This window comes from Eretmochelys imbricata, chromosome 2 (genome assembly GCF_965152235.1).
Source record: "Eretmochelys imbricata isolate rEreImb1 chromosome 2, rEreImb1.hap1, whole genome shotgun sequence".
Lineage (NCBI taxonomy): Eukaryota > Metazoa > Chordata > Testudines > Cheloniidae > Eretmochelys > Eretmochelys imbricata.
The window spans coordinates 220,304,930-220,332,801 of NC_135573.1; the positions used below are offsets into that span (position 1 = coordinate 220,304,930).

Below are 27,872 nucleotides of genomic sequence, written 5' to 3' on the forward strand. Positions count from 1 at the left end.
ACTCAGACCTTTGATCAGTTCCTCATGAAGCCCCATTTTCTGCTGTTTGTTGTGTCTTTTTTTCTCTCCTCCTTTGCTCCAGTGAAAGAATAGTTTGTGCTCTAATTTATGCATCCTTTTGGACTCCCCAACCTCCTTCTACACTAGGGGATTTTAATACTTCCTCAGTTGGCCCTTACTCACCAGATTTCTTACATTTCCAAAATCTGCAGTGTGAAATCTAATATCTAGGCACTGTATGCTCTCGGAGTCCAGTCCTTATTGTGCAGAATTCAAGTAGCCTAAGGTAGCTGGTTCCCAAGATTCCCATATACTCCATTCTTCTCAAGAATAGTAGATCCAGTACAGGTTTTCCTCTAATAGGGACTTCACATTTTAGATCATTACCTGCTTGCTATACAATTTTGAAAACTTTGATGCATGTTTGGCCTATACTTGTTACCCAACACAAGATAGTTTAAAATCCCCCATCAGTAGAGTATCCTGTGCTTCCAAGGAACCTGATAGATGCATTCCTTAACAACTTTCTCACTCTTCTTCAGTGCTGGTGGGCTGTAGCAGATGCCCATTGTCCTTTATTTTTCATTCATTGTATTACAAACCAAAGCCTTTCACCACCTCATTGTTTGTTGCTGGACGCGTAGCTGGTTGTTTTTTAAGGACTATTCATGTATGGGAAGTTAAGCACCTGCAGTGTTTGCAGGATTGGAGCAAAACTTGTTTGTTATGACCAATAGTCTTATAAAGCTTATAACGTGTTGAGATTTTTCCATACTGGATTTTTGTGAAATGTGTAGGCAAAGAATATTGTTTAACTTACAAGCTGATAAAAAAACCTCTGAACTGAAAAAAATTTAACTTCAGGGCCAAAATTAAACTTGAGTCCTTGCATTTATTAAAAAGAGGTGGTGGGGTTTTTTTTTTTAAATAGATTAATCTTATCCCCAGTTTACTTTAAGTGTCAGGCCTATTTAAATATTTTAATGTAGATATTTACATACCAAATCACTCTATTACCCAATTTGTCTACTAGACATGTGTGTGACTAACTCTGCCACCAAATATTTTTATATGACTATAGACATACTCAATTAGCTATTTAAGAGTCAGATGGGTTTCATTTTTATGTGCTAACAAAGGAAGATGCGTTTAGAATAAGAGTTTTTTCACATTCAAATATTAATGGTCTAGAGGCAGAAATATAAAATGGTGCTGACTTGGCTTGAAACTATTAAAAACAAGGTTTTGCAAGTGAGATTATTTAAAGAAGCTTTCCCATGAACGCATACATTGTTCCACATTCAAGCTTGAAGGAGACTTATTACAGAAACTTACCAAATTTACTGTAAATCCAATTTGAATTTGATAAGTTTATGAACTATATTCAAAGGTCTGAACTGGAGTTTGATTTAAAAAAAAATCTAAAGACTTTTGAGCTATTGAAGAATGGACCATGTCTTCCTATGTGTTTACATAACAGCACAATGAGGTCCTGATACTAGTTGGGCTTTTGGGTGGTACGACAATGCAAAATAACAAGCGCAGCTGAGGCATGCTGCCAGGACATGCTGCACAGCAATCAAAAGCACCCCTTGTAAAGAATCTAGGCATTGATCACTGAATGGTGATAAACAGCCTGCAACTCCTACTGAGGGTTTCAGGAGCTGGGAGATACAGGGTACTCCCTAAACCGCTCAGAATTAACTCCCAGAACAGTAATTTTGGCAAACACAGCATTTTGCTATGGCTTGAGATCTGTAAATGCAATTCCTTGTCAAAGCTGCTGTCCTGAAAGAGGAAAGAAATTATCTTGAATACTCTACCGGTAGCAATCAGTGGAAGATCCAAAAGTAGAACATGAGCAATAATTATAAATAGAGGTTTAAAATACGGAAGAGAAAATTGCCTTCGAGCAGATAGGCTGTGCATTTTGAAGAGATGAGAGGACTAGATGGGAGGGGTTTTTTTTTTACAAAACTCTGTACATCACAATGATCAGAGCATTACAATAGGTACACACTGTATTGCAGAATGCAGTGCTTTGTTTCCATCAAAGCTTGTCTAATCTATTTCTAATATTTATAAAATACTATGAAAGGGGGGGGGGTCATTCCTGTTGTTGGATATAACCATTTTTTCTTCTATAAAGCAGAATATGGGATGATACTGAGCCTTTAAGCTTCTTTATATTTTAATTGTGTAATAATGACTGAGTATGCAGTTCTACTAAAGAATTATTTTATTGCTGAATTAATAAGACTGTAAAATAGCAAGATTTCAGGGATAAGGAAGGGAATCCTACTTTGATAGATTCTAGGGATCTAACTGACAAACTGATTATTTTGCTTGTGAGACTGGTTTTAAGCAGGGTGAAGTTTAGAATAAAAATGTATCTTGTTTTAAGGAAAATTACACAATAAAACTGATGAAGAAAACTAGCATTCAAATGAAAGAACAACACATCCTTGTAAGCATGGTTTACTTCTTTGCAATGCAAAAAACCCAAATCAGTAGCACACATTCATTCTTTGTACTGTTATTGCTGAATCCCCATCAGAAAATTACTGTTGATTGCATCCTTTCCATTATTAGCGGAAGAAGTGGATGATACACAAATAATGACTTGCTTGAAATCAAGACCTACCAGGTGCTTAAATCCAATTCTAGCATAAATCTTTTAATTTTGAAAACATGACAACTTTAATATTACCAAATTCTTAAAATAAAGAACATTTTCTAAGTTCCACAAAGTGCAAGTGTTATAATTTACATAACCTGGGATCATACAATAATTCTAACATCATTGCATAAGGAAACAGATACATCAGGTTAAAACACAAAAAAGTTACCATATTATCAGCTTTCATTATTCATAATAATGTTCTATTCAAATTGAAAAAGGAAGCTCTATAAAATGCTTTTAAGTGCATTTTTAAAAAATCTAGTTCTTGTATTCAGAATCATCAGAAATATTAAATTGCTTATTAGGTTTAGTGGCTTCTTGCATCAATTCCTGCAGTTGTCTTATCTGTTCATTATGGAAGTCATTAAGTTTCTCCTCTGTGAGGGGGATTCCAAAGCAAGTCTTTTTTCTTGAGTTTTGTCTGTCTTTGTTAGCTTGCTGCCACAGCGTTTCTGCATAGATCTAGTACAGAAAGAAGAAAAAAAAAGTCAAAGAAAGATGACAAAAGCAAGACTTGTGTTGACTTTGACTCTGCTAAAACATACAAAGCATACAGTTTTTTTTACCACGCATCATTCTCTGGATCTGTCTCAAAACAAATGACGAAATGGGCATCTTCAATAAGAATGAAATCCTATTAAAATATGTATCAAAATTTCAATACCTTTTCGTAGTTTTACACTTCTACTTAAAAATTAATCTGCATCAGCTCTCTACCAATTTATTTGTCTGTTGTATCAATTCATGCATCTCCACTGGCCAATAGTATATTTAATTATAGACTTTTTTGAGCAAAAGTATCAACAGAATTCACTTTGCACATTGGTGTGATTGGACTGATACTACTTCCCTGCAAATTACACACTAGAATACTGCAATACACTGATGGGGCTAGCCTTGAAAGTTACTCAATGACTCAACAGCTAATATATAATATTGCTCCCTGATTTCTTAGTAGCATGTTGACAATATTCTGTGCTCCAAAGCTTGAGCTAACTATTGGCTATTCACATGCTTCCTCGTAAAATCAGATTTTGATCCATAAAACCCTACCTATTTTGGAATACTGTCTCTAACCCCAATTTGAAAAAGTGCTTAAGACCACGCCTGAGCCCTACTGACCTAAGACATGTTTAAGTGTTTTTCTGAACAGGAATGTTTTCCTAAATTGGGGCTGATGTGTCTTCCTCATCTGGGGGTGCTTATCTATATTGCACTTTTTAAATGCACCTCTCCAGAGCTCAAAGCATATGTACAAACCATTTTTAAAATGCATACAAGATTTCCAGTTAGTCTCATAGTGGCATTGGTTTTCATTCCCCCTAACCATCTGATGGAAATTTTTTCCATTGACTTCAGTGAGTTTTGGATCAGGTCTCTCATGAATTACAATACATTATGTAAGCATCACAAACTCTGAAAATGAAACTTATAAAGAAAGCAATTTTTCAAAAAGAGAATTCCGTAGCATTCAGAAAGAGGTCAGATACCTAATTAAAAGGAAAGACCATATTATGAATTGGCAATGACTGTGTGAAAGGAACTGATAGAGTGGAATGGTTCTCATAGAGCTTAAGGTCAACAGGGACCATCAGGTTCATCTAGTTTGACCTCCTGCACCTTGCAGGCCAGAGAACTTCACTCACCCTCTCCTGTAACAGACCCCTAATCTCTGGCTGAATAACTGAAGTCCTCAAATCATGGTTTAAAGACTTCAAGTTAAGAGAATTCTGCATTTACACCAGTTAACTCCCTTTGCAAGGTCCAAGGTTCTACTTGCTTGAAATGGTGAAGATATTCTCATGGGAAAAGATTTATTTGGTGAATAGACATTCTAAATGCTTATCAATTACTTAGATGACTGCTTATGGCACTGATGTCTGATTCCAACTTTTCCGTTACACAGAGCTTTCACCTTGTTTTACCTTCTAGGATTAAATAATTGCCATGGACAGCAATAGTCTACTAGGAAAGTAAATGGGAGTGGTAATGAACATTACTACTATTCTTTATGCTAACTGCATTCCGATGTAGCTATCTGAACTTAAAATATTATCCTACTTAATTATTTTTACAACACTAATTTCTCCAAATACAAGATGATCACAATAGGGAATCTCACCTCCCATCCAAGGTCCTAGATTTGTCAACTATAGTGACCGAAAGATTTATTAAGAATATTATATTACTTCACTCATTTTTAAAAACTTAAATCCTACAGTTTAGCCCTCAATTACACATCTGTCTAGGGAATATGGACCCAGAGATAGCATTTTCTTTATTGGGCAAGAGAGAAGAAATTAAATGTAACCAAAAATCTTATTAAAAGAGACCCCCAAAAGTATGCACACTAGAAAAATAAGCATCTCACTATGCAAAGATTCAGATTTTAAGGTGAGAGAGAATCATTAAGTTGTTTAGTTTGATATCTGGTATAACACAGGCCACAGAATTTCACCCAGCTACCCTTGCATTGAGCCTAATAACTTTGTTTGACTAAACTAGGGGTCAGCAACCTTCAGCACGAAGCCCATCAGAGTAATCCGCTGGCGGGTCGCGAGACACTTTGTTTATGTTGACTGTTCGCAGGCACAGCCCCCCGCAGCTCCCAGTGGCCGTGGTTCGCTTTTCCCGACCAATGGGAGCCACTTCCTGCAGCTCCTATTGGCCAGGAATGGTGAACCAGGGCCACTGGGAGCTGCGGGGGGCTGTGCCTGTGGATGGTCAACGCAAACCAAATTTCTTGTGATGCGCAAGCAGATTACCCTGATGGGCCATATGCTGAAAGTTGCTGACCTCTAGACTAAACCACAACTTCCAGAAAGGCATCCAAGTTTTGATTTGAAGACAAGAGATGAAGAACCCACCACTTCCCTAGGTGGCATGTTCCAGTGACTAATCACTTTCACTGTTAAAACTTGTGCTTGATTGCTCATTTGAATTTGTCTGGCTTCAACTTTGAGCCATAAGTTCTTGGGACACAATTGCCTGCAAAACCAGGGGACTGGACTCAATGACCCAGGAGATCCCTTTCAGTCTTATGTTATGCTGTTCTCTGCCAGACTGAGCAGGAGCCCTTTAGTATCCAGTATTTTTTCCCCCTGAAAGTACTTATATACTGTCATCACATCACCTCTCCAATCTTCTTTTTGATAAACTCAAAAGATTGATCTTTTAAGTCTCTCATTATATGGCATCTTCTCCAGCCCTGAGATGATTTGGGTGGTTCTTCTCTATACTCTCTCCAATTTTTCAACACCATTTTTAACTATTACAAAATGTATTAAATCCATAAGCTCACACTGCATCTTTCTAAGTCACAATAGCCTTATGCTAGTAGGTGCAATGAAGAATGCTTGGGATGTTTTTCTACATTTTCAAATATATTGAATTTTTATTACAAGACAGAATACCAAGTATACAGTGCTTATTTTATATTTTTATTACAAATATTTGCACTGTAAAAATGATAAAGAAATAATATTTTTCAATTCACCTCATACAAGTACTGTAGTACAATCTCTTTATTGTGAAAGTGTAACTTACAAATATAGATTTTGTTACATTGTTTTGTTTTTGAGTCCAGTTATGTAAAACTTTAGAGCCTACAAGTTCACTTAGTCCTACTTCTTGTTCTGCTAATTGCTAAGCCAAACAAGTATTTACGGGAGATACTGCTGCCTGCTTCTTATTTACATCACCTGAGGGTGAGAACAGGTGTTCATATGGCACTTTTGTAGCCAGCGTTGCAAGGGATTTACCTAAACATTCATATGCCCATTCATGCTTCGGCCACCATTCCAGAGGACATGCTTCCATGCTGTTGATGCTCATTTTAAAAAAATAATTAAATATGTGACTGAACTCCTTGGAGGAGAATTTCTGTCTCCTGTTCTGTTTTACCCACATTCTGCCATATATTTCATGTTATAGCAGTCTCTGATGATGACCCAGCACATGTTCGTTTTAAGAACACTTACACAGCAGGTTTGACAAAACGCAAAGAAGGTACCAATGTGAAATTTCTAAAAATAGCTACAGCACATGACCCAAGGTTTAAGAATCTGAAGTGCCGTCCAAAATCTGAGAGGGACGAGGCATGGTGCATGCTTTCAAAGAGCAACATTCCGATGCAGAAACTACATCACCCAAACCACCAAAAAAGAAAATGAACCTTCTGCTGGTGGCATCTGACTCAGATGGTGAAAATGAACATAAGTCAGTCTGCACCGCTTTGGATGGTTATCAAACAGAACCCATCAGCAGCATGGACGCATGTCCTCTGGAATGGTGGTTGAAGCATGAAGGGACATATGAATGTTTAGCCCATTTGGCATGTAAATATTTGCAATGCCGGCTACAACAGTGCCATGCAAACACCTGTTCTCACTTTCAAGTGACATTGTAAACAAGAATCGGGCAGCATTATCTCCTGCAAATTGTAACCAACCTTGTTTGTCTGAGCGATTGGCTGAAGTAGGACTTAGTGGACTTGTAGGCACTAAAGTTTTACATTGTTTTTTTTAATGCAATTTTTTGTACATAATTCTACATTTGTAAGTTCAACTTTCATGATAAAGAGATTGCACTACAGTACTTTTATTAGGTGAACTGAAAAATACTATTTTTATGGTGCAAATATTGGTAATAAGAATAAATATAAAGTGAGCACTGTATACTTCATATTGTGTTGTAACTGAATTAAATATATTTGAAAATACAGAAAACATCCAAAAATATTTAAATAAATGGTATTCTATTATTAACAGCATGATTAATCGTACAGTTAATCAAGATTAATTTTTTTAATCGCTTGACAGCCCTAGTTATAACTAGCCACGTCAGGGGACAGTACTCACTTGTTTGTACCAGGGTATAAAGTGTATCTCAGAAAGAGTATCTTTGTCTGGCCTAGGGAGGAAAGGAAAGTCCTGCCGTTTACTGAGCTGATCCATTGTTACGGGCATACATATATTAGTGGTCTGGTAGAGTCTGTGGGATACTAGTACCATGCTTTGTCAACAATAAACCTGGCTGGGTGCATTCATCCCTTAACGGATCTTGTGATCATTTGGTGGTTCACTTGATGTCTGCCATGCCAGCTGTCTGCATAGGGTTGGGGCGGTACACAGAGGAAACACACACACATGCAGCCAAACATCAATCAACGTCAAACCACACTATGGAATAAGGTCCTACCCAACATGAGTAACAGTGGTGAAAATAGTCCCAAAATAATTTTGTTTAAACTAGCCTTCACAGGTTAAGGGCACGCATTCTGCAACACTTGCTCTTGGTGTGTAGTACCTTACTCTTTGGACAGCCCTACTGGTTTCAATAGGACTATTTAAAGTATAAGGTACTGCTTACCATAAGCCAGGGTGGTGGGGGGCATGGATCAGTGTTCATGTCACACTCCCCGTCAGTACACAGCCTGGCCTGGGGAAGCTAATGATCCAACCAGTGGACCAAAGTCAGTGATGAATCCAGCTCACATGCCACCTGAGGCACATTGTACATATGTGAAGAAGCAGCAAGGGTGGCAGAATCCTTAATGGGGATTCGTACACTCTATGCACTAATATGGCAACCATCTTTTCAAATAATTGCTAGTAGAAAGATAAGGGAAAATGGCAAGGAAAAGGATAAACATTTCCATATTGTTTTGAATATTTACTTAAAATAAGTTAGTTCAAGACCCCTTTGCTTTTCTCCTAGTACAAACCACTTCCTCAATCCCATTCCAGCTTTTCAACAGTAGAGCGTAGGCCAATGAATATGTACAATTCTCACTGTGTATTCCTCAATATTAAATGGAGAGCTATTTAAAAGGCCTCCAATTTAACTTTTATAAGAGATAGCAAGAAATTAAAGTGGCATGGGATTAAAGTGGAAGGGGGACAAGAATTAAAACTTACTTTTCTCTTCTTACCCCCTCTTCTTTTAAAGCCTCCGGCAACTATAACTTGCTGACTGTCAAGACTCCAGGTTTGGCCAGGCAGCTTAAGGTTCTGTAAATTTGTTCCAGGTAATTATGCAATGGAATTGAAGCAGCAGGATACAGCTGTAACACTGCTGGGCTTAGAACATCTCAACAAGCCTTCCACCTACTCAGAGGCCCCTTCTTGCTGATTCTGACAGCTGCAATTTGAGCCAGAAGATTCCCAGCTGTTACCTCCTATATATACACTTCTCGGTGCTGCTTGGCACAAGGGCTTTTGCTGAAGCTGAGAAGAAAATGATACTGTGAGCAGGCTGGGAAACCGCAGTTTCACACAACAGGACTGGATATCAGTTCTGAAGTGTGGGGGAGGTGGGTGAAAAGGGAAGCAAAATGTTTTCAGGGTAGATTTATTTTTGAAGACAATCCAGATCTAGGGTGGGATTTGAGGGAGATCACTATAGGGTTTGAGCATTTTGTTGACTGGATTTGTCAGGAGCTGCCTAGGATGCTCAATGATTAAGTATTTGAATAGTTCCATTGATTTCAAAGTTAAACACTGGCTTAAGTGTTTTACTGGATTAGAGCCTAATTATTTACTTTTCTTAAGATGACCTGGGAACAATAAAACTCTAAAAGTTAGAAATGAAGCATAAAATGCATTTGAGCATAATGATTTCAGTGGAGTTACATTAGGCAGGAACTGGCCCTAGGTTTGTGGATGGGATCACAATTTGAAAGGCACTGATGTTAACGAGACCATAGCTCAGAAGCTATGCCATTCCTAATGAGGCTAGATTCCAAAGGGGCAGGAATACCTTCCCCCACGTGGTGGTGAGCAGCCTGGGAGTTACTCTGTGATTGCTACTGCAACTATGAGGATATAGCAGTTTCCTTAGCTCCCGCATCCCCACTCAAGAAGGGACAAGAGCTAGGGATTTGAATACATGTCCCCTGGGAATACCTATCCCTTGCCTTCCACCTCTTCTGTGTGACAGTTCTCTGCTCCACAACATTTCAAGGGTGGCACCCAATAGTTGCCATCTAGATGCATATAATCACTGATTTCCCTTTTCCCTGGAGACATCTGCCTCTGTGCGGGTAGGTGCGTTCATCAGAATTTGTCTCTAGGTGAAAGAATGCTTTGCATGTCTCAGAAAACTTCAATAGTTCCTGCATACATCACAAACTGATATGAAACAGAGACTTGAAAATACGAGTTTAAAGATACGTCATCCTTTTCTTTTGCATGTACCAGAAAATGGAAAAGTCTGACCTTATCGTACCTAAAGGCAATGATGCATCAACACAAAAGTAGCATCTAAAAGAACAAATAGAGTGGATCTGGCTTTGTCTGTGGTGCCATTTCAGGAACCACCCAAACTTGATTTGAATACTTATTGAATTCAATGTTGTTTCTGTCTGAAATTCATATTTATTCTTTACGTAATTTGCAAATATCTGTAAAATGTATTACATAATTTGCTGACTTGGAAAACTGTAAATTTAAGGTTCTGCTTACAATATCAAGTGACATTTTGTTCATTGCATACATATTTTGACATGCAAGGCTTAGACAAACTCCTACAGTAAGTTAAAAGCCATAATGGGAAAACAACCTAATCTTCAAATAAACACGCATCTCCTCTCTGTCCCCATGAGATGAATACATGTAGGTAACGAGCATCAAGAATGAAGTGCCTGCAGCATGTCTTAGTTTTCATCTAATAAAATACTCTAGATATAGATCACCTTTCTGTGAATACCTACCAGCGTGTCAGTGTCCTTGAAATGAGAACTGAAAGCAATTCAATTAATGAATTGAACTCTCGTTTTTCACTACCATATCAGTAATTTACCTCTCTTCTGGCACAATGTTTTTTTGGGGTTTTTTTTTTGGTAACTTCCAACTATGGAAAAACTCCTCAGCACATCACAATATTTTACATAGCAATACACACTGGATGGATTATTCTGCCAGGTTTGTTATTAATAGTTTGTAGCAGGCACTCTGCAAAATGGACAAAACTGAAAACAAGTGGCTAGGTCTGCAGGTGCTTCACAGCCATGCTGAGTGCACTTGAGGAGGAAAGGGAGGCACATAGGTGTCTTTCTGTCTTCCTGTCCAAGGTACGGTGGGGCCAGGGTCAGCGAGTGCTACTTTGGCCCCTGGTGCATATTAGAACAGCCTTAGGACTGCTCTAACTAGCGCTGGCTTTAACGACTCCTTATTGGCTCAAACTGCAGCAACTTTTCACCACCTGGGTATTCCGCTATGCAAGGAGACCTGCTAAAGCCGCTTTCTGTCCCTTGTGTCTATCAGTACAAAGAGCACAAGAAGGGGCAGGGATCAAGCCCAAGGTGCCTTCCCCAAAGAGTTTACATGCTAAATGTACAGCCGTTGAAAAACACCAATCTCAAAAACTGTGCTCAATCAGGACTCTAGGTAACTCTATATGTGACCACTCTGTGAAGCAAAATACTAAGAGCAATTAAGAATTGATTCCCCAGTAAAACTACATTTAAGATACCAGCAAGTGAAATACGAGATACTAAAGAATACTTTTTAGGTTTATTGGGTGGATTTTTCAAAAGAGGCTAAATGAAGTGGCTTAGGCACAAGTCCCATTTAAAAGAAATCTCAATGACGCTTGTGTCCTACATCACTAAGGCTCCTTACAAAATCCCATCTATTATGTTAATTTAAAAAAGCAAACCTTCTTTAAGCCTTTTCTACAAAAAACGGCAAGTCAGTATTTACAGTAAGTGATAACCACAGAGATAAAATGAATGGGTTAGTCAAATAATAATGAGGTTCATACAGTTTTCTTCCTCTCTTATGAATTATTAACATCCATGGAATTCATAAATTATAAAAAGGCAATTGAATGCATGATATTCAAAGTTCTAAAATATCATGACAAAGGAAGAAAGTATTAGTCTTGCGGGCTCCAAACTGCAGAAAGGAAAAACGTCTCCTTTGAACTGCAATGTACAGACTGCCACCTAGTTCAGTGAACGCTGTTATGTTATGCTGATGACAGAAATAAATTCTAAAGCAAACATAAGAGACCATTTTTGGGACAATATTTTGGGACAATATTTGGGACAATGGGAGCTGTTGGAAGCGGCGCTGGCCTAGGGACGTCCTGGCTGCCGCTTCCAGCAGCTCCCGTTGGCCTGGAGCAGCGAACCGCGGCCACTGGGAGCCGCGATCAGCCGAACCTGCGGACACGGCTGGTAAACAAACTGGCCCGGCCTGGCAGGGGCTTTCCCTGCACAAGTGGCGGAACAAGTTTGGGAACCACTGCACTAGACCATTAAAGCTGATTTTCAGTAAGTCTTGGAGCATGGGGGAAGTTCCAGAAAACTGGAAGAAAGCTAATGATGAACCAATTTTTAAAAAGGGTCCCAATTTTTGATCCAGGTAATTAAGAGCCCTGTCAGACTGTCATCAATCCCAGGCAAGATAATGGAGTGGGTCATATGGGACTTGATTAATAAAGAATTAAAGAAGAATAATGTAAATGCAAATCAACATGGGTTTATGGAATGTAAATCTTGTCAAAGTAAATCTTTTTTTTTATGAGATTACACGTTTGATTGATGAAGGTAGTAGTGTTGATATATATGTTTACTTCTGTAAGGTGTTTGACTTAGTACTGCACAAAGTTTTGATTAAAAAACTAAAATGATATAAAATTAACATGGTACACACTAAATAGATTAAAAAATGGCTAACTGATTGATCTCAAAATATAACTGTAAATAGGGAATCTTTATCAAGCAAATCTGTTTCCAATGGGGTACTGCAGGGATTGTTCTTGGTCCTACACAATTTAAGATTTTTATCAACGACCTAGGGAAAAAAACACCATAAAATCATTGCTGATAAACTTTGTAGATGACACAAAAATTGGGAGAGTAGTAAATAATGAAGAGTCCCTCAGGGAACGGATGGGTAGGATCCCCTGGGGGACTAACATGAAGGGGAAAGGAGTCCAGGAGAGCTGGCTGTATTTCAAGGAATCCCTGTTGAGGTTACAGGAACAAACCATCCCGATGTGTCGAAAGAATAGTAAATATGGCAGGCGACCAGCTTGGCTTAACGGTGAAATCCTAGCGGATCTTAAGCATAAAAAAGAAGCTTACAAGAAGTGGAAGGTTGGACATATGACCAGGGAAGAGTATAAAAATATTGCTCGGGCATGTAGGAATGAAATTAGGAGGGCCAAATCGCACCTGGAGCTGCAGCTAGCGAGAGATGTTAAGAGTAACAAGAAGGGTTTCTTCAGGTATGTTGGCAACAAGAAGAAAGCCAAGGAAAGTGTGGGCCCCTTAATGAATGAGGGAGGCAACCTAGTGACAGAGGATGTGGAAAAAGCTAATGTACTCAATGCTTTTTTTGCCTCTGTCTTCACGAACAAGGTCAGCTCCCAGACTGCTGCGCTGGGCATCACAACATGGGGAATAGATGGCCAGCCCTCTGTGGAGAAAGAGGTGGTTAGGGACTATTTAGAAAAGCTGGACGTGCACAAGTCCATGGGGCCGGACGAGTTGCATCCGAGAGTGCTAAAGGAACTGGCGGCTGTGATTGCAGAGCCATTGGCCATTATCTTTGAAAACTCGTGGCGAACGGGGGAAGTCCCGGATGACTGGAAAAAGGCTAATGTAGTGCCAATCTTTAAAAAAGGGAGAAGGAGGATCCTGGGAACTACAGGCCAGTCAGCCTCACCTCAGTCCCCGGAAAAATCATGGAGCAGGTCCTCAAAGAATCAATCCTGAAGCACTTACATGAGAGGAAAGTGATCAGGAACAGTCAGCATGGATTCACCAAGGGAAGGTCATGCCTGACTAATCTAATCGCCTTCTATGATGAGATTACTGGTTCTGTGGATGAAGGGAAAGCAGTGGATGTATTGTATCTTGACTTTAGCAAAGCTTTTGACACGGTCTCCCACAGTATTCTTGTCAGCAAGTTAAAGAAGTATGGGCTGGATGAATGCACTATAAGGTGGGTAGAAAGTTGGCTAGATTGTCGGGCTCAACGGGTAGTGATCAATGGCTCCATGTCTAGTTGGCAGCCGGTGTCAAGTGGAGTGCCCCAGGGGTTGGTCCTGGGGCCGGTTTTGTTCAATATCTTCATAAATGATCTGGAGGATGGTGTGGATTGCACTCTCAGCAAATTTGCGGATGATACTAAACTGGGAGGAGTGGTAGATACGCTGGAGGGCAGGGATAGGATACAGAGGGACCTAGACAAATTGGAGGATTGGGCCAAAAGAAATCTGATGAGGTTCAATAAGGATAAGTGCAGGGTCCTGCACTTAGGACGGAAGAACCCAATGCACAGCTACAGACTAGGGACCGAATGGCTAGGCAGCAGTTCTGCGGAAAAGGACCTAGGGGTGACAGTGGACGAGAAGCTGGATATGAGTCAGCAGTGTGCCCTTGTTGCCAAGAAGGCCAATGGCATTTTGGGATGTATAAGTAGGGGCATAGCGAGCAGATCGAGGGACGTGATCATCCCCCTCTATTCGACATTGGTGAGGCCTCATCTGGAGTACTGTGTCCAGTTTTGGGCCCCACACTACAAGAAGGATGTGGATAAATTGGAAAGAGTCCAGCGAAGGGCAACAAAAATGATTAGGGGTCTAGAACACATGACTTATGAGGAGAGGCTGAGGGAACTGGGATTGTTTTGTCTGCGGAAGAGAAGAATGAGGGGGGATTTGATAGCTGCTTTCAACTACCTGAGAGGTGGTTCCAGAGAGGATGGTTCTAGACTATTCTCAGTGGTGGAAGAGGACAGGACAAGGAGTAATGGTCTCAAGTTGCAGTGGGGGAGGTTTAGGTTGGATATTAGGAAAAACTTTTTCACTAGGAGGGTGGTGAAACACTGGAATGCGTTGCCTAGGGAGGTGGTGGAATCTCCTTCCTTAGAAGTTTTTAAGGTCAGGCTTGACAAAGCCCTGGCTGGGATGATTTAATTGGGGATGGGTCCTGCTTTTGAGCAGGGGGTTGGACTAGATGACCTCCTGAGGTCCCTTCCAACCCTGATATTCTATGATTCTATGAAGAGAACAGGTCACTAATACACAGCAATCTGGATAAGCTGGTAACCTGGACCCAAGCAAATAGTATGTATTTTAACATGCCTAAATGGAAATGCATACATCTAGGAATAAAGAATGTAGGACATACTTGCAGGATGGGACTCTATCCTGAGAAGCAGTGACTCTGAAAAAGATTTTGGGTCATGCTGGATAATCAGTTGAACAGGAGCTCTGCCTATGATGCTGTGGCCAAAAGAGCTAATACAATCCTGGGATACATAAACTGAGGACTCTTGAGTAAGAGTGGAGAGGTTATTTCTTCTGTAAAATACTTCTGTATTTGTTACTGGTGCAACCACTGCTGGAATACTACATCCAATGCTGGTGTCCGCAATTCAAGGAGGATTTGACAAATTGGAGAGGGTTCAGAGAAGAGCCACGAGAATGATTAAAGGATTAGAAAACCTGCCGTATAGTAACAGACACCAGGAGCTCAATCTATTTAGCTGATCAGAGAGAAGATTAAGGAGTGACTTGATTACATTCTATAAAGTACCTACATGGAGAACAAATATGTAAAAATGGGCTCTTCAATCTAGCAGAAAAAGTTATAACTGATCCAATGGCTGGAAGTGGAAACTAGACAAACTGAGAGTGGAAATAAGGTGTAATTTTTTAATGGTAAGAGTAATTAACCCTTGAAACAATTTACAAGAGTCGTAGTGGATTCTCTATCACTTAGAAGTTTTAAATCAAGATTTTGGGGATTCTCCAGGATGAAACGTGTGTGTTGTGTAAATACAGAAACAATCAGAAAAACTTCCAAGAGTCCTAAATTCCAATTTGGAAAAAAACAAAAGGCTCAATAAGAGAAGAGGAATTTGGCTATTATCATGATTTTGTTTGAGATTCAGGAAAAGGTATTGTAATGAAACAGGAGAGGGGTCAAGACCATGTGGTGATTCATGTGAATTACAACCACATATACATAAGTCACGTTTTTAAAATTTATTTATTTATTTCCTGTTTTGTTTTTTGTAATTTGGGAGAAGAGAATGAAAGATTGTTCAGTTACAATGGAGCTGATGAATATAATCATGCAGTATTTAGTAATGAGTATGGAGAAATATTATTAGATCAGGAAGATAGTAAGTGGGCTGCTTTATTTGAACATAATTTACTAATGATGTTAAGAGGAAGGAATGACATTTATTTAGAGGAATGTGAAATGGCTCAATGACAGATTCAATAATTTTGTTTTTTTAGTTTCAGGACGTAGCAGGGTTGCTGCAGGGTCCTCTTCGCTCCTGCTACTGATGTGCTGACAAAGTCACTCGGAGACCCTGGGGTTCAGCTACCACGAGTGTCATTTATTTACAGCTTGTGCTCCCACCACCTTTTCACCATACACAGCTTGGGTTCTAGTGTCTTCACCCAGGAGGGAAAAGCTATCGCTCTGCTTCCACTCCCTCACTTCCCACCCCCTTTCTGGCTTCCTTCCTCCCAGTCTTTTCTATAGCCCCAGGCTAATTGGGCAGGCAGCTGTCTCCCATTCACCAATTAGGCCAGCTCCAATTTACTTCCCTTAATGGGAGCGGGCGTGACAGAGGGCTGAGTCAGCAGTTCTTGCCCAGCACCCGGTCATAAAGGACATTCAAATTGGACATGATTTTTTACATGAGACATCTTAAACTGGGACAAAACTGGAATGTTTGTGTGTCCTCACTGTTAAGCTAGGCGCAGAGCAATGCTGTTAAGTCAGTAATATGGTATAACAGTAATAAAACGTAACAGAGGTAGGAATATTGTAATTTATGGATGATTAATCTGTACTTAAGTGTGTTATTTTTATGCAGAATATATGTCTTGAATGCTTTTGATCTCATTTTTTAAGTAGTAACATAACTTTGCTAATATTCACTATTTATGACTAGGCATGGTGATTTTAATAATTAAGAGATAAATTCTTGGTCACTAAAAGCCTTATACATGGTCTCATAATAACCCATAATCTTTAAAGGGCCTCTTCACTAATGATAACGGGGTTTGGATCAGGCCTTAAATTTAGAACTTGTTCCCCCAATTTTAGTGAAAAAATATGGAAGCAAAGTCTAAGAAAGAAGAAAGCAATTGACATGCTATGAAACTATGGGAGAAGATCATTGAAAAGTGTCTGCATAGAACAGTTGAAATTCGGAAGGGTCAGTATGGATTTATGCCAGGAAGTAGTACAATTGATGCTATATCTGTTTTTTCTGAACTTCTCCAACAGGATTCGTAAAAGACTGCAACTGGGCATAATCTTTATGGACTTGAGAACGCCTGTGATCATGTACCAAGAATTAGTTTGGTGGAGCTTGTGATTGAGTGGTGTACCATGAGGATACATCAGTCTTATCCAGGATGTGTACGATGGAGTTACAATTATAGCCAAAACCAAACGGGTCTACAGCAAAGAATTTCCAGTAAACACTGGTCTGTACCGGGGTCAGCGCTGAACCCTTCTCGTTTGCGATTGTCTTGGATGTGATGAGTAAAAATATACAAAGGGATCCAGCCTTCAAATATGCTGTTCACTGATGACTTAGTGATATGTGCAGAAGATTGTGAGACTCTGCAAACCAACTTTGAAAAATGGCAACAGCTTTGAGCCTTTGAGCAGGTGAGACTTAGAGTGAATGTTGGTAAGACTGAGGCTATAATAACTGGGGGAGGAGGACCTACCATAAAGAATATTACAGGTAGAGAGCTTAGAATAGCAAAAAAATTTAAATACCTAGAGTAAACAGTTGCTATCGATGGTGCCCTCCTGAGTGATGCCTGGCTTTGTACTGAAGCTGCCTGGTGCAAATGGCGGGAGCTGAGCTCACTTCTCTGTGATAAAAAGATGCCAATTAAGTTAGAAAGCAGAGAACTTGACCTCTCCTAGTATACAGAACAAACTTAGCCAGCCACAAGAAAAAATATCAGTTTACTCTCCACAACAGAAACAAAGATGTTGAGATGGTCAAAATTTGGGCACTTCAGGACGGGGGGCCTAATGTGGGTTGCCCCAGCTGAAGACAAGTTGAGGGAAGCTAAGTTCCATACATTGGTATGGACAAGTACAGTGAAGACCGTGAGTAATATTGGTAGGATGGCCCTTGCAATGATCGTGGACGGAAGATGACCAAGGGGGAGGCCAAAGACTTGGTACCCAAACCAGATATTAGCAGACCTTAGAGCAGGGGTGGGCAAACTATGGCCCACGGGGTGCCGGATCGGGGGCCACACCACACAGCTCCCGGAAGCAGCCGCATAACCCCACTCGGAGGGTGGGGGGCCGCTTCATGCGTAAGAGTCGGAGAAGGGACAGGCCACTGCTTCCGGGAGCCACTTGAGGTCAACGCCGCTCGGAGTCTGCACCCCAACCTCCTGCCCCAGGTCCCCCTCCCGCTCTCCAAACCTGGAGCACCATCCTGCACCCCAAACCCCTCATCTCCAGCCCCATCCCAGAGCCTGCACCCCCAACCAGAGCTCTCACCCTTTCCTGCACCCCAACCCCAATTTTGTGAGCACTTATGATCCGCCATACAATTTCTATTCCCTGATGTGGCCCTCGGGCCAAAAAGTTTGCCCACCCCTTCCTTAGAGAGACCAATATGCGCAATAGACAGACATATTATCATGAGTTTTGGAAGAAAGCTATAAAAATCACCAACCCTGCACAGGGAAGTGGTGAGGAGGAGGAGGAGGAGAAGGAAAGAGATTACCACCTGAAGTTTAAATGTTGCAATAAGTGAGGGAATTAACAGAAGGAAGGGAATGGGATGAAGAAAGAACACATGTCTGGGTAGTCCATGTAGCGGCTCAAGAGCGGTTCTTACTTTCCCCTGCTTGGACATATCAAGGTTTCAATCCAGCCTTAAGAGACACTATCTTCTTCTTCTAAGGAAAAAAAAGCTTCTCCAACTATCTGTCAGTGTGCTCTGGGAGGCTTTTAAAGTGGTACCAATTGAAAAAATATTTACTTTCAGAAAGATAATATAAAAATCTTAATGAATCTAATTAAAAATTCAAAACAAGCAAAGAAAATTGTTCATTCTGGAGCTCTAATATATAAACAGGATGATAAACATATTTTATAATCTGCTATATGATGATAAATTATACCTAGCTCTAGAAGAATAGACAGTAACCAAAGAAGTTACAGAAAGGAAATAATTGCTTTGTTGAAAAATATTCATACACATTCTAACAAATCCTCAGAAGAAAAGTCAATTCCAAAGATGACTCCGTTTTTGTTTTGTTTTGACTTTCTCTGCTTTATTTGGCAGCTTTCTTGCCAACTAAACAATATGTTCAATGCATTTTGCCTACACTTGCTATTTTGTCTGGCAAATGTAATGCCGCACACACAGGCAGAATACAAAGTTTTACCACTTGCTTACAAGTAGAATAGAATGAGGAACAACATTTTTAACCACACCATCAATTAAGCATAAGAAAAAAGGTTTAACAGATTGTATTGCATTTTTTCACTTTTATACTAAAAAATATAACTAAAGCAAATTATAGCCTGGGATTTTTCTAACACTGACTGCTTCCAGTTAATTGCAATTGTAATCTCATTCAGACCTTTGATGTAATAAATTATAGGGCTTTTGCCAATCTAATTCAGCAGCACATAATTAAAGCACAAAATGGAAACATCTCTTACACTGCTCTATTCAAAGTTCTCTAGCTGAAGGACTATCACCTTAAATTATCAATGTTTTTTCTTTGGGAAGTTCAAGCCTACTACTTCCAGGTTTTCCTGGAAGCCAATGTAAAAACATCAGAAACAGTATATGCTAGAACATGTAGATATTTGCAAGGAAAAACCCTGTTTCCAAGACAACCACATTAGCTTCCAGATCAGCAGACACTAAACAAGAATGCATGAAAGATTACGCATCGCAGCTGATGGCAATTTAAAGAGCATGCACCATGTTTCAGTGCACATTCTTATACTTAATTTATACCCAATGAAGCTCTTCAAGCATAAATATTTCCAAAAAGGACTCAATATTGGTGTTCTTTTACTGGTTATGTAGGATGATTGTAGCCAAAGACTCAGATATACTAGAAATTAATGTAGCAATGAAAATCTAAACACTGAAATTCCTGTGGGAGAATACAGAATTCTTTCTACACATAGACACTGTATGCTGCTGTTACTGGCCTAATATAAATACAACGTTTGAGAATAATCTGTTAAAATAATAATTTTATATAAAATGTAGATAATATTTCATAAATCAGCCAGAAAGTTGCGTCTGAAAAACTGACACGCACAGCACAAAGCACCGACTGAAAAAAACCAAACCTATTTATCTGAATAAATTCCATATTCTCTACTTTAATAGAATAAAATTGGGTCCTTCAGTGGTCAATCTGGAAAACAAACTGGTAATAAAAAATACTGTACACGATTCTGTCCTGCAGTTCTTTGCACTACCTTGGCCAGTTCTATCCTGGTCCCGCCCAGTATAGACCAACTGTGGCAGTCCAGCTATCCCTAGTCCAGCTATCCTTAGGGAATTACAGCCCCTTGGGGGTCGTTATTTCAACAAAATTGCGTATGCATCTTTAGGCATTCCTCCCCTGGAGCTAATCCTGGGAATTTCACTAGGATTTCAATAAAAAGAAAACCTATACATGGAGCCATGTGCTTTTTAAGTATGAAGAGTCATTGGCATTGGGCAACATGGCTGGGATTTTCAAAAGTTTCAGACGGAATTTGGCACTCAATATAGCCCCTTTGAAAATCTCACCCTCCAAAAACAGCCATGCATGTGCAGACAATGGCTCCAAAGACTGAAAAAAAATTATTTGTCATTAAAATTCCCTCCTTACTTGTTTTTATGTGATATCTCTGTGACAAGAAATATATAGATTAATTCTCTTAAGAATAACCTCAATAAAATTGGTTAATATACCAAACTACAGACTGGTTTATATCCACTGCGTGTCCAATAACTCTTTGGAAGGACCATGTAACAGGAGAGCCAAGTGAAGTAGCAATTTAAATGATTATTGGTAAGGGAGGCTCATTTGTGTAAAATCCTATAAATTAATTATGGGAAAACCAAAAAAATGTTGGAAGGCTACTTACTTTCAAGATGTCTGGTCTCTATGGATATTCACTGGGGGTTCACATGCACTCCATGCACTGTGATCAGAAATTCAATAGCACCATGCATTGGTCCACATCTGTGCACTATGCTTCCTCATGCTGCAAGCCGAGGGTATAAGTGATGATGTAGACCGACTGCCCCTTCAGTTCCAACAATACCACAAATCATAAGAATGGCCATACTGGGTCAGACCAAAAGGTTCATCTAGCCCGGTATCCTGCCTTCCGACACTGGCCAATGCCGGGTGCCCCAGAGGGAATGAACAGAACAGGTAATCATCAAGTGTTCCTCCCTTGTCGCCCAGTCCCAGCTTCTGGCAAACAGAGGCTAGGGACACCATCCCTGCCCACCCTGGCTAATAGCCACTGATGGACCTATCCTCCATTAATTTATCTAGTTATTTCTGAACCCTGGTATAGTCTTGGCCCTCACAAATCATCTGAAGCAAAGGGGAAGGAGGGCAGGTCGTGAATGCCTAAAAGAACCACACATCTCAAAGCACTCCAGTTACTATAAGGTAAGTATCCTTTTTTTGTTCTTCGAGTGCTGGTCCCTATGGGTATTCACTGTGGGTGATTCCCAAGCAGTTACTAATTAAGGAGGAAGGTATGAGGAAATAAATGGCACCAGAATCTGCCAAGACTTGAGTCAGGGCAGTGTATGTATGGATTGAGCTCCAAGTAGCTGCCCTGCCAATTTGAGAAAAAGAGGTGATGCTACTGGGGCAGCCTGTGCCCTATTTGAGTGAGCCCTGATACCATGCAGAGGAAAAGTTTCTAAAAGCTGGTTGCAGAGATTGCCCTTCAATCTTTTGGCAAATGAAATGAACAGTGAAGGAGATTTTGAAAAAGCTTTGTTTGATCCAAGTGGAAAACCAGAGCCCTTCGTATATCTAGAAAGTATAATTTCCAGTGACTCTAGTGCTGTACGGTTTTGCCTAAAATACAGGTAGATGAATTGTTTGATTCAGATGGAAGTCTGATGGGACCTGAGGAACAAACTTAGGATGTAGTCAGAGTGACATCTTGTCTCTGGGAAAGATGATATAAGGCAGATCTGCCCTGAGGCTCATCCTACCCTCCTAGCTGAAGTAAATGCTGTCAAAAAGGCCACCTTCATTGATACATATGAAACCAAAGGGTCAAAGGACGGCTGCATTAGCACTGTCAGCTCTAAATTCAGATCCCAGGGAGCTGTTGGTCGATTTACCAGAGGAAAAAAGTGCTAACAATGCTTTTAAGGAATTGGACTATCATGGGATGAGTAAAAACTGAGTAGCTCTCTACAGGATGGTGAAATGTGATGATAACCACAGGATGCACTCTCACTGAGCTGACTGAAAGTCTTGATGTGTTTAGGGAGAGGTAGTCAGGGATATAGGAATGTTTTGATGGTTCCACAGAAAGGTGAGGTTTCTGGCAACACAGCGAAAAATGCTTCCACATAGCAGCATAACAGGTATAGAAGGTTGTCTACTACTAAGCAAGATGGACTGCATCTTATTTGAGCAGGTTCACTCTAAATCTGTTGCCCAACCAAAAAATAGGCTCTGAACTGGAAGGAAGTCAGGTTGGATGGTCTGTCCTGTCCCCATTCAGAGAGAGTCATGGGCAAAATGATTGTAGGTGAATTCACATGCGGGTGGTCACGATGGGGCCACCAATATGCTGTTAGAATTACCTTCACCAGAGAACATGAGATCTGAGAGGGAAGCGATACATTAAATGACTCTGACCCAAGACTAGGAAGGCATCCCCTCTGAAGTTCAGACCCCTGCTGTTGTGAGAGCAATAAGCTTGGCATTTCCTGTTTTCTTTGGTTGAAAAGAGGTCCCAGGACAGGTACCCCCACTGTTGGAAAAAATTTTGGACCACTAAAGAGTGGAGTTCACACTCGTGGTCATTTCTGAAATGTCTGCCAGGGAATTCATGAGTTCCTGAAGATGTGCCCTATACTGCGGAAAGGGTAATGTGCTGGATGCACCAGTTCCACAGTTGTACCACTTACCTGCGTAGTCGTGTGGACCTGGTTCCTCCCTGCTTGTTTATATAGTAAACAGTGGTCATGTTGTCTGACCTGATCTGAACTTGAGTGGATCAGCTGATGGACAGGAAGCATTTGCAGACAGCCTGTAGTTCTAGCAGATTAATATGAGGCGTGGACTCCTGCAGGGTCCATGAGGCTTGGGCTATGTGGTTGTTCAGGTGTGCTCCCCTACCCAGGAGAGGCGCATCAGTAATGAGTATCTTTGAGGTAGGAGAGGGGGTGAAGGGGATCTCTCTGCATACATCATTCCTCTTTTCCCACCAGGTGAGAAGCATTCAAACTGGAAGCAGGAGCAAGGCCTTCTTCTTTAAGGAGTCCTTGTTCAGGATAGAGACCGATTTTAAACCAGGTTTGAGGACTTCACAGGTGTAATCTGGTGAATGAGGTCACATAGATGCATGCTGCCATGCGCACCAACAGCACCAGGCAGAAACAAACTGTCGTCTGAGGCCTGAGAAGGATTTGGGCACTGAGGTCCCTGAAGGCTAGGAACCTGTCTTGTGGTAAGTATGCTTTGGCCATAATTGAGTACAGGGTTGCTCTGATTAACACCTACATGAACTATAGAGTTTAAGTGGACCTTACATGAAGCCCCAAGGACTGGCACAGGTCTAGTAGGGTGGTCAATATTATGTATACTTCTTGGTTGTGGTCGATCCTTTGGAAGCCAATCATTGAGACAGGGAAATATGGTATTTTGTGGAAATGGGCTGCTACTCCTGCCATGACTTTTATGAATACCCTTGGGGCAGCTGATAGCCCCCATGGGGAGTATTTTGTACTGGAAGTGGTACATGCCCACCATAAAATGCAGAAATCTCCTGTGGATTGGATATATGGAAATATGCATCTTTCAGATCAAGAGCTCCAAACCAGTCATGTTTATTCAGCTAGGGGATTATGGCAGACCGTGCAACCATCCTGAATCTTGTATGACAGATGAAAACATTCAACTGTCTGAGGTCCAGGATTGGCCTCCAACCCGTCTTCTTTGAAACTAGGAAATATCTGGAGAAAAAACTCCTCCTTCTGTAATCAAGAGGTATGGGCTCTATGGCTTCTAGCTGGATCAAGCAGTCCACTTCCTAGTTGAGAATCCTCACATGAGAGGGGTCCCTGAAGAGGAACAGGGAGAGGGGTTTAGAAGGTGGGGTGGACTGCAACTTGATGGTGCAGTCAGTGGAAATAATGTCCAGTACCCATCCGTCCAAGGTTAAGATCTGTGGGAGGAAACAAGCTAGGCGACTGTCGAATGGGGAAGAAGGTGGTACTAAAACAACTGGTGACAGCTCTCATTAAAATACCATTTTAGAAGGCTTCTGAATCTGCAGGGAAAATGGTAATGAAGCCCTATTTCTGCCTGTTGCAGTCTTTGCCACTTTTTTGGTAGCTTACAGGACTCTGGGTGGTGTGGCGGTGGTCGGTATTGGTTGTGATCTCAAGAATTTTCTCTATGAAGGTGAGGTATATAAATCCAATGTGCAAAGGGCGGCGCAAGAATCTTTCAGTGAGTGGAGTGCCTCGTACATCTTCTGCTGAAGAGAGTGCTCCCTTCAAAGAGGGGGTCCTCTATTGTTGCTTAGGGAACCCAGATGTCTGTAACAAGGTTTGTCTCATGACCACAAAGGTTGCTAGTGAGCAGGATGCCATGTCTGCTGCATCAAGTGGTTCCTGTAATAACAACCTGGCCACTAGCTTCCCTCATCAAATATGGCCCAAAATTAAAACTTACTCCCCGAAGGTAGTCTGTCAGCCGGCTCTACCAGCCTATAATAATGGAGAAAGTCATACGTCAGCAAAAAGGGTTGGTACTTCACAATCCTGAGGAGGAGGCTGGTTGAAAAGAAGTTCTTTTGTCCCAGTAGGCCCAGCCTCTAAGTCTCTTTATCTAAGGCGGTGGCTTTTGTATGATGGGGTCTTCTACGTTCAGTCGCCTTCTGAACTATCAATGAGTTGGGTTGGGATGGGAAAATAAGTATTCTGTCTGTCCCCTTAGGGGTTGACCCAGAGGCAAGATTTTAAGGAACCACACAGAGAAAGAAAATTAGAATTCATTTTATATGCTGAATGTCCCTCTGATATTTAGGAAATTCAATACTAAAAGGTGTTGCAATGTAAGATTGACTTATTTTAAAGCACTTTGAGAAGACACCTTTAAATCCTCTTTATCCACCTTTAAACTCCTAGCAGAGATCAAATACAATGTGTCAAATCTGTTTCTTTGAAAAACTTATTGCTGTTAACTCCATAAAATAAATCCTGCTAGAATGACAAACACACTTAAATCTGCTCCTGTTCTTTCTTTTCTACTTCTGCTACCACACAAGCATTTTTCCTAATGTTATGTGTGCTTTGCCTTAGGAGCCCAAAATAGATTGGGGTGGGGGGGGGAGCCAGAATAATTGCTGAGAGGTGTGTTCAATTTGCCTAGAAATGCATATACATTTTTGTAATTCTGTAAGTTGTACCAACAAAAATCCTAAATGCCCCCATAGAACTCTCATCCATTTTGCATATATGCTGAAGTAAAAATATTTCTAAAATTGGCCTTAAAGTTCTTACTATATTTGAATAAACTGAGGAAAAAGTCTTGTAAAAACAGTTACTAACCTTTCGTAATTATTGTTTTGAGATGTGTTGCTCATGTCCATTCCATGATAGGAGTGGCTTGCTGCGCACACTGTTGCTGGAGATTTTTCCCTAAGTGGTATCAGTTGGGCTGGCTCTAGTGCCCTCTGCAGTGCATGTGCACTGGTATAAGGGGTGCCACCAGCCCCACAACATCTCAGTTCCTTCTTGCTGGTAACTCTGACTGAGAGATAGAAAGTGGGTCATGGAATGGACATGAGCAACACATCTTAAAGAACAACAGTTACAAAAGGGTAGTAACCGTTTTTTCTTCTTCGAGTGCTTGCTCATGTCCATTCCATGGTAGAAAGAATAGGAGTACTTGTGGCACCTTGGAGACTAACAAATTTATTTGAGCATAAGCTTTCGTGAGCTACAACTCACTTCATCGGATGCATTCAGTGGAAAATACAGTGGGGAGATTTATATACATAGAGAACATGAAACAATGGGTGTTACCATACACACTGTAACAAGAGAGTGATCACTTAAAGTGAGCTATTACCAGCAAGAGAGCGGAGGGGGGAACCTTTTGCAGTGATAATCATGGTGCTAATAAGCGATGGTCACATAAACACCACCCTATACCAGAAACCTACTGACCACTATTCCTACCTACATGCCTCCAGCTTTCATCCAGACCACAACACACAATCCATTGTCTACAGCCAAGCACTACGATACAACCACATTTGCTCCAACCCCTCAGACAGAGACAAACACCTACAAGATCTCTATCAAGCATTCTTACAACTAAAATACCCACCTGCTGAAGTGAAGAAACAGATTGACAGAGCCAGAAGAGCATCCAGAAGTCACCTACTACAGGACAGGCCCAAGAAAGAAAATAACAGAACGCCACTAGCCATCACCTTCAGCCCCCAACTAAAACCCCTCCAACGCATCATCAAGGATCTACAACCTATCCTGAAGGATGACCCATCACTCTCACAGATTTTGGGAGACAGGCCAGTCCTTGCTTACTGACAGCCCCCCAACCTGAAGCAAATACTCACCAGCAACCATACACCACACAACAGAACCACTAACCCAGGAACCTATCCTTGCAACAAAGCCCGTTGCCAACTGTGTCCACATATCTATTCAGGGGACACCATCATAGGGCCTAATCACATCAGCCACACTATCAGAGGCTCATTCACCTGCACATCTCCCAATGTGATATATGCCATCATGTGCCAGCAATGCCCCTCTGCCATGTACATTGGTCAAACTGGACCGTCTCTACGTAAAAGAATAAATGGACACAAATCAGATGTCAAGAATTATAACATTAAAAAACCAGTTGGAGAACACTTCAATCTCTTTGGTCACTCGATTACAGACCTAAAAGTTGCAATTCTTCAACAAAAAAACTTCAGAAACAGACTCCAACGAGAGACTGCTGAATTGGAATTAATTTGTATATTGGATACAATTAACTTAGGCTTGAATAGAGACTGGGAATGGATGTGTCATTACACAAAGTAAAACTATTTCCCCACGTTTATTCCCCCCCTCCACCCCCCACTGTTCCTCAGACGTTCTTGTCAACTGCTGGAAATGGCCCACCTTGATTATCACTACAAAAGGTCCCCCCCACCCCCGCTCTCTTGCTGGTAATAGCTCACCTTAAGTGATCACTCTCTTGTTACAGTGTGTATGGTAACACCCATTGTTTCATGTTCTCTATGTATATAAATCTCCCCACTGTATTTTCCACTGAATGCATCCGATGACAAAAGCTTATGCTCAAATAAATTTGTTAGTCTCTAAGGTGCCACAAGTACTCCTTTTCTTTTTGTGAATACAGACTAACACGGCTGCTACTCTGAAACATTCCATGGTAGGTAACTCACAAGCAGTACCCTAGGAGGTGAGCTCAGGGTTTATGGACATGCTCACTGTAACAATGATCTCTCAAAACCAACATCATCTTGGGCCTGTTGGGGGATGGCACAGTGGGACACAGAGGTATGAATCGATGACCAGGTTGTAGCTATGCGGATGTTCTGGATTGGTACTTGTGTGAGGACTGCTGCTAGCGAAACCTGGGAACTTGTGGAATGAGTGGTCATGATGGCTGGAGGTGGGACGTTCGCCTGCTCATAACTGCCTGTATTCAGGCTTGCTATCCAGGACAAGATTCTTTGGGTTGACACCAGCAGCCCTCTCATCCTTTCTGCTATTGCTACAAAGAGTTACATGGATTTACAGAAGGGCTTAATCCTCTCAGTGTAAAAGGCGAGGGCCCACCTAATGTCCAACATATGAAACCATCATTCCTCAGAGCTTTTGTGCGGTTTTGGGAAGAAGACGGACAGAAAAATGACCTGGTTGTTGTGGAATTACGACACCAC

The 27,872-nt window shown here is 40.9% G+C and overlaps 1 protein-coding gene across 1 annotated transcript in view; it reads right to left on the reverse strand.

The window, feature by feature from the left end:
- Positions 1-2,462: 2,462 nt before the first annotated feature.
- The window catches only part of SDHAF3 (succinate dehydrogenase complex assembly factor 3), an 81,750-nt gene continuing 56,340 nt past the window's right edge, over positions 2,463-27,872 (reverse strand). The window contains exon 2 of the mRNA XM_077808067.1: positions 2,463-3,145. Coding sequence (XP_077664193.1) covers positions 2,942-3,145 — 204 coding nt within the window. The 3' untranslated portion in view covers positions 2,463-2,941. The remainder of the gene's footprint in view (positions 3,146-27,872) is intronic.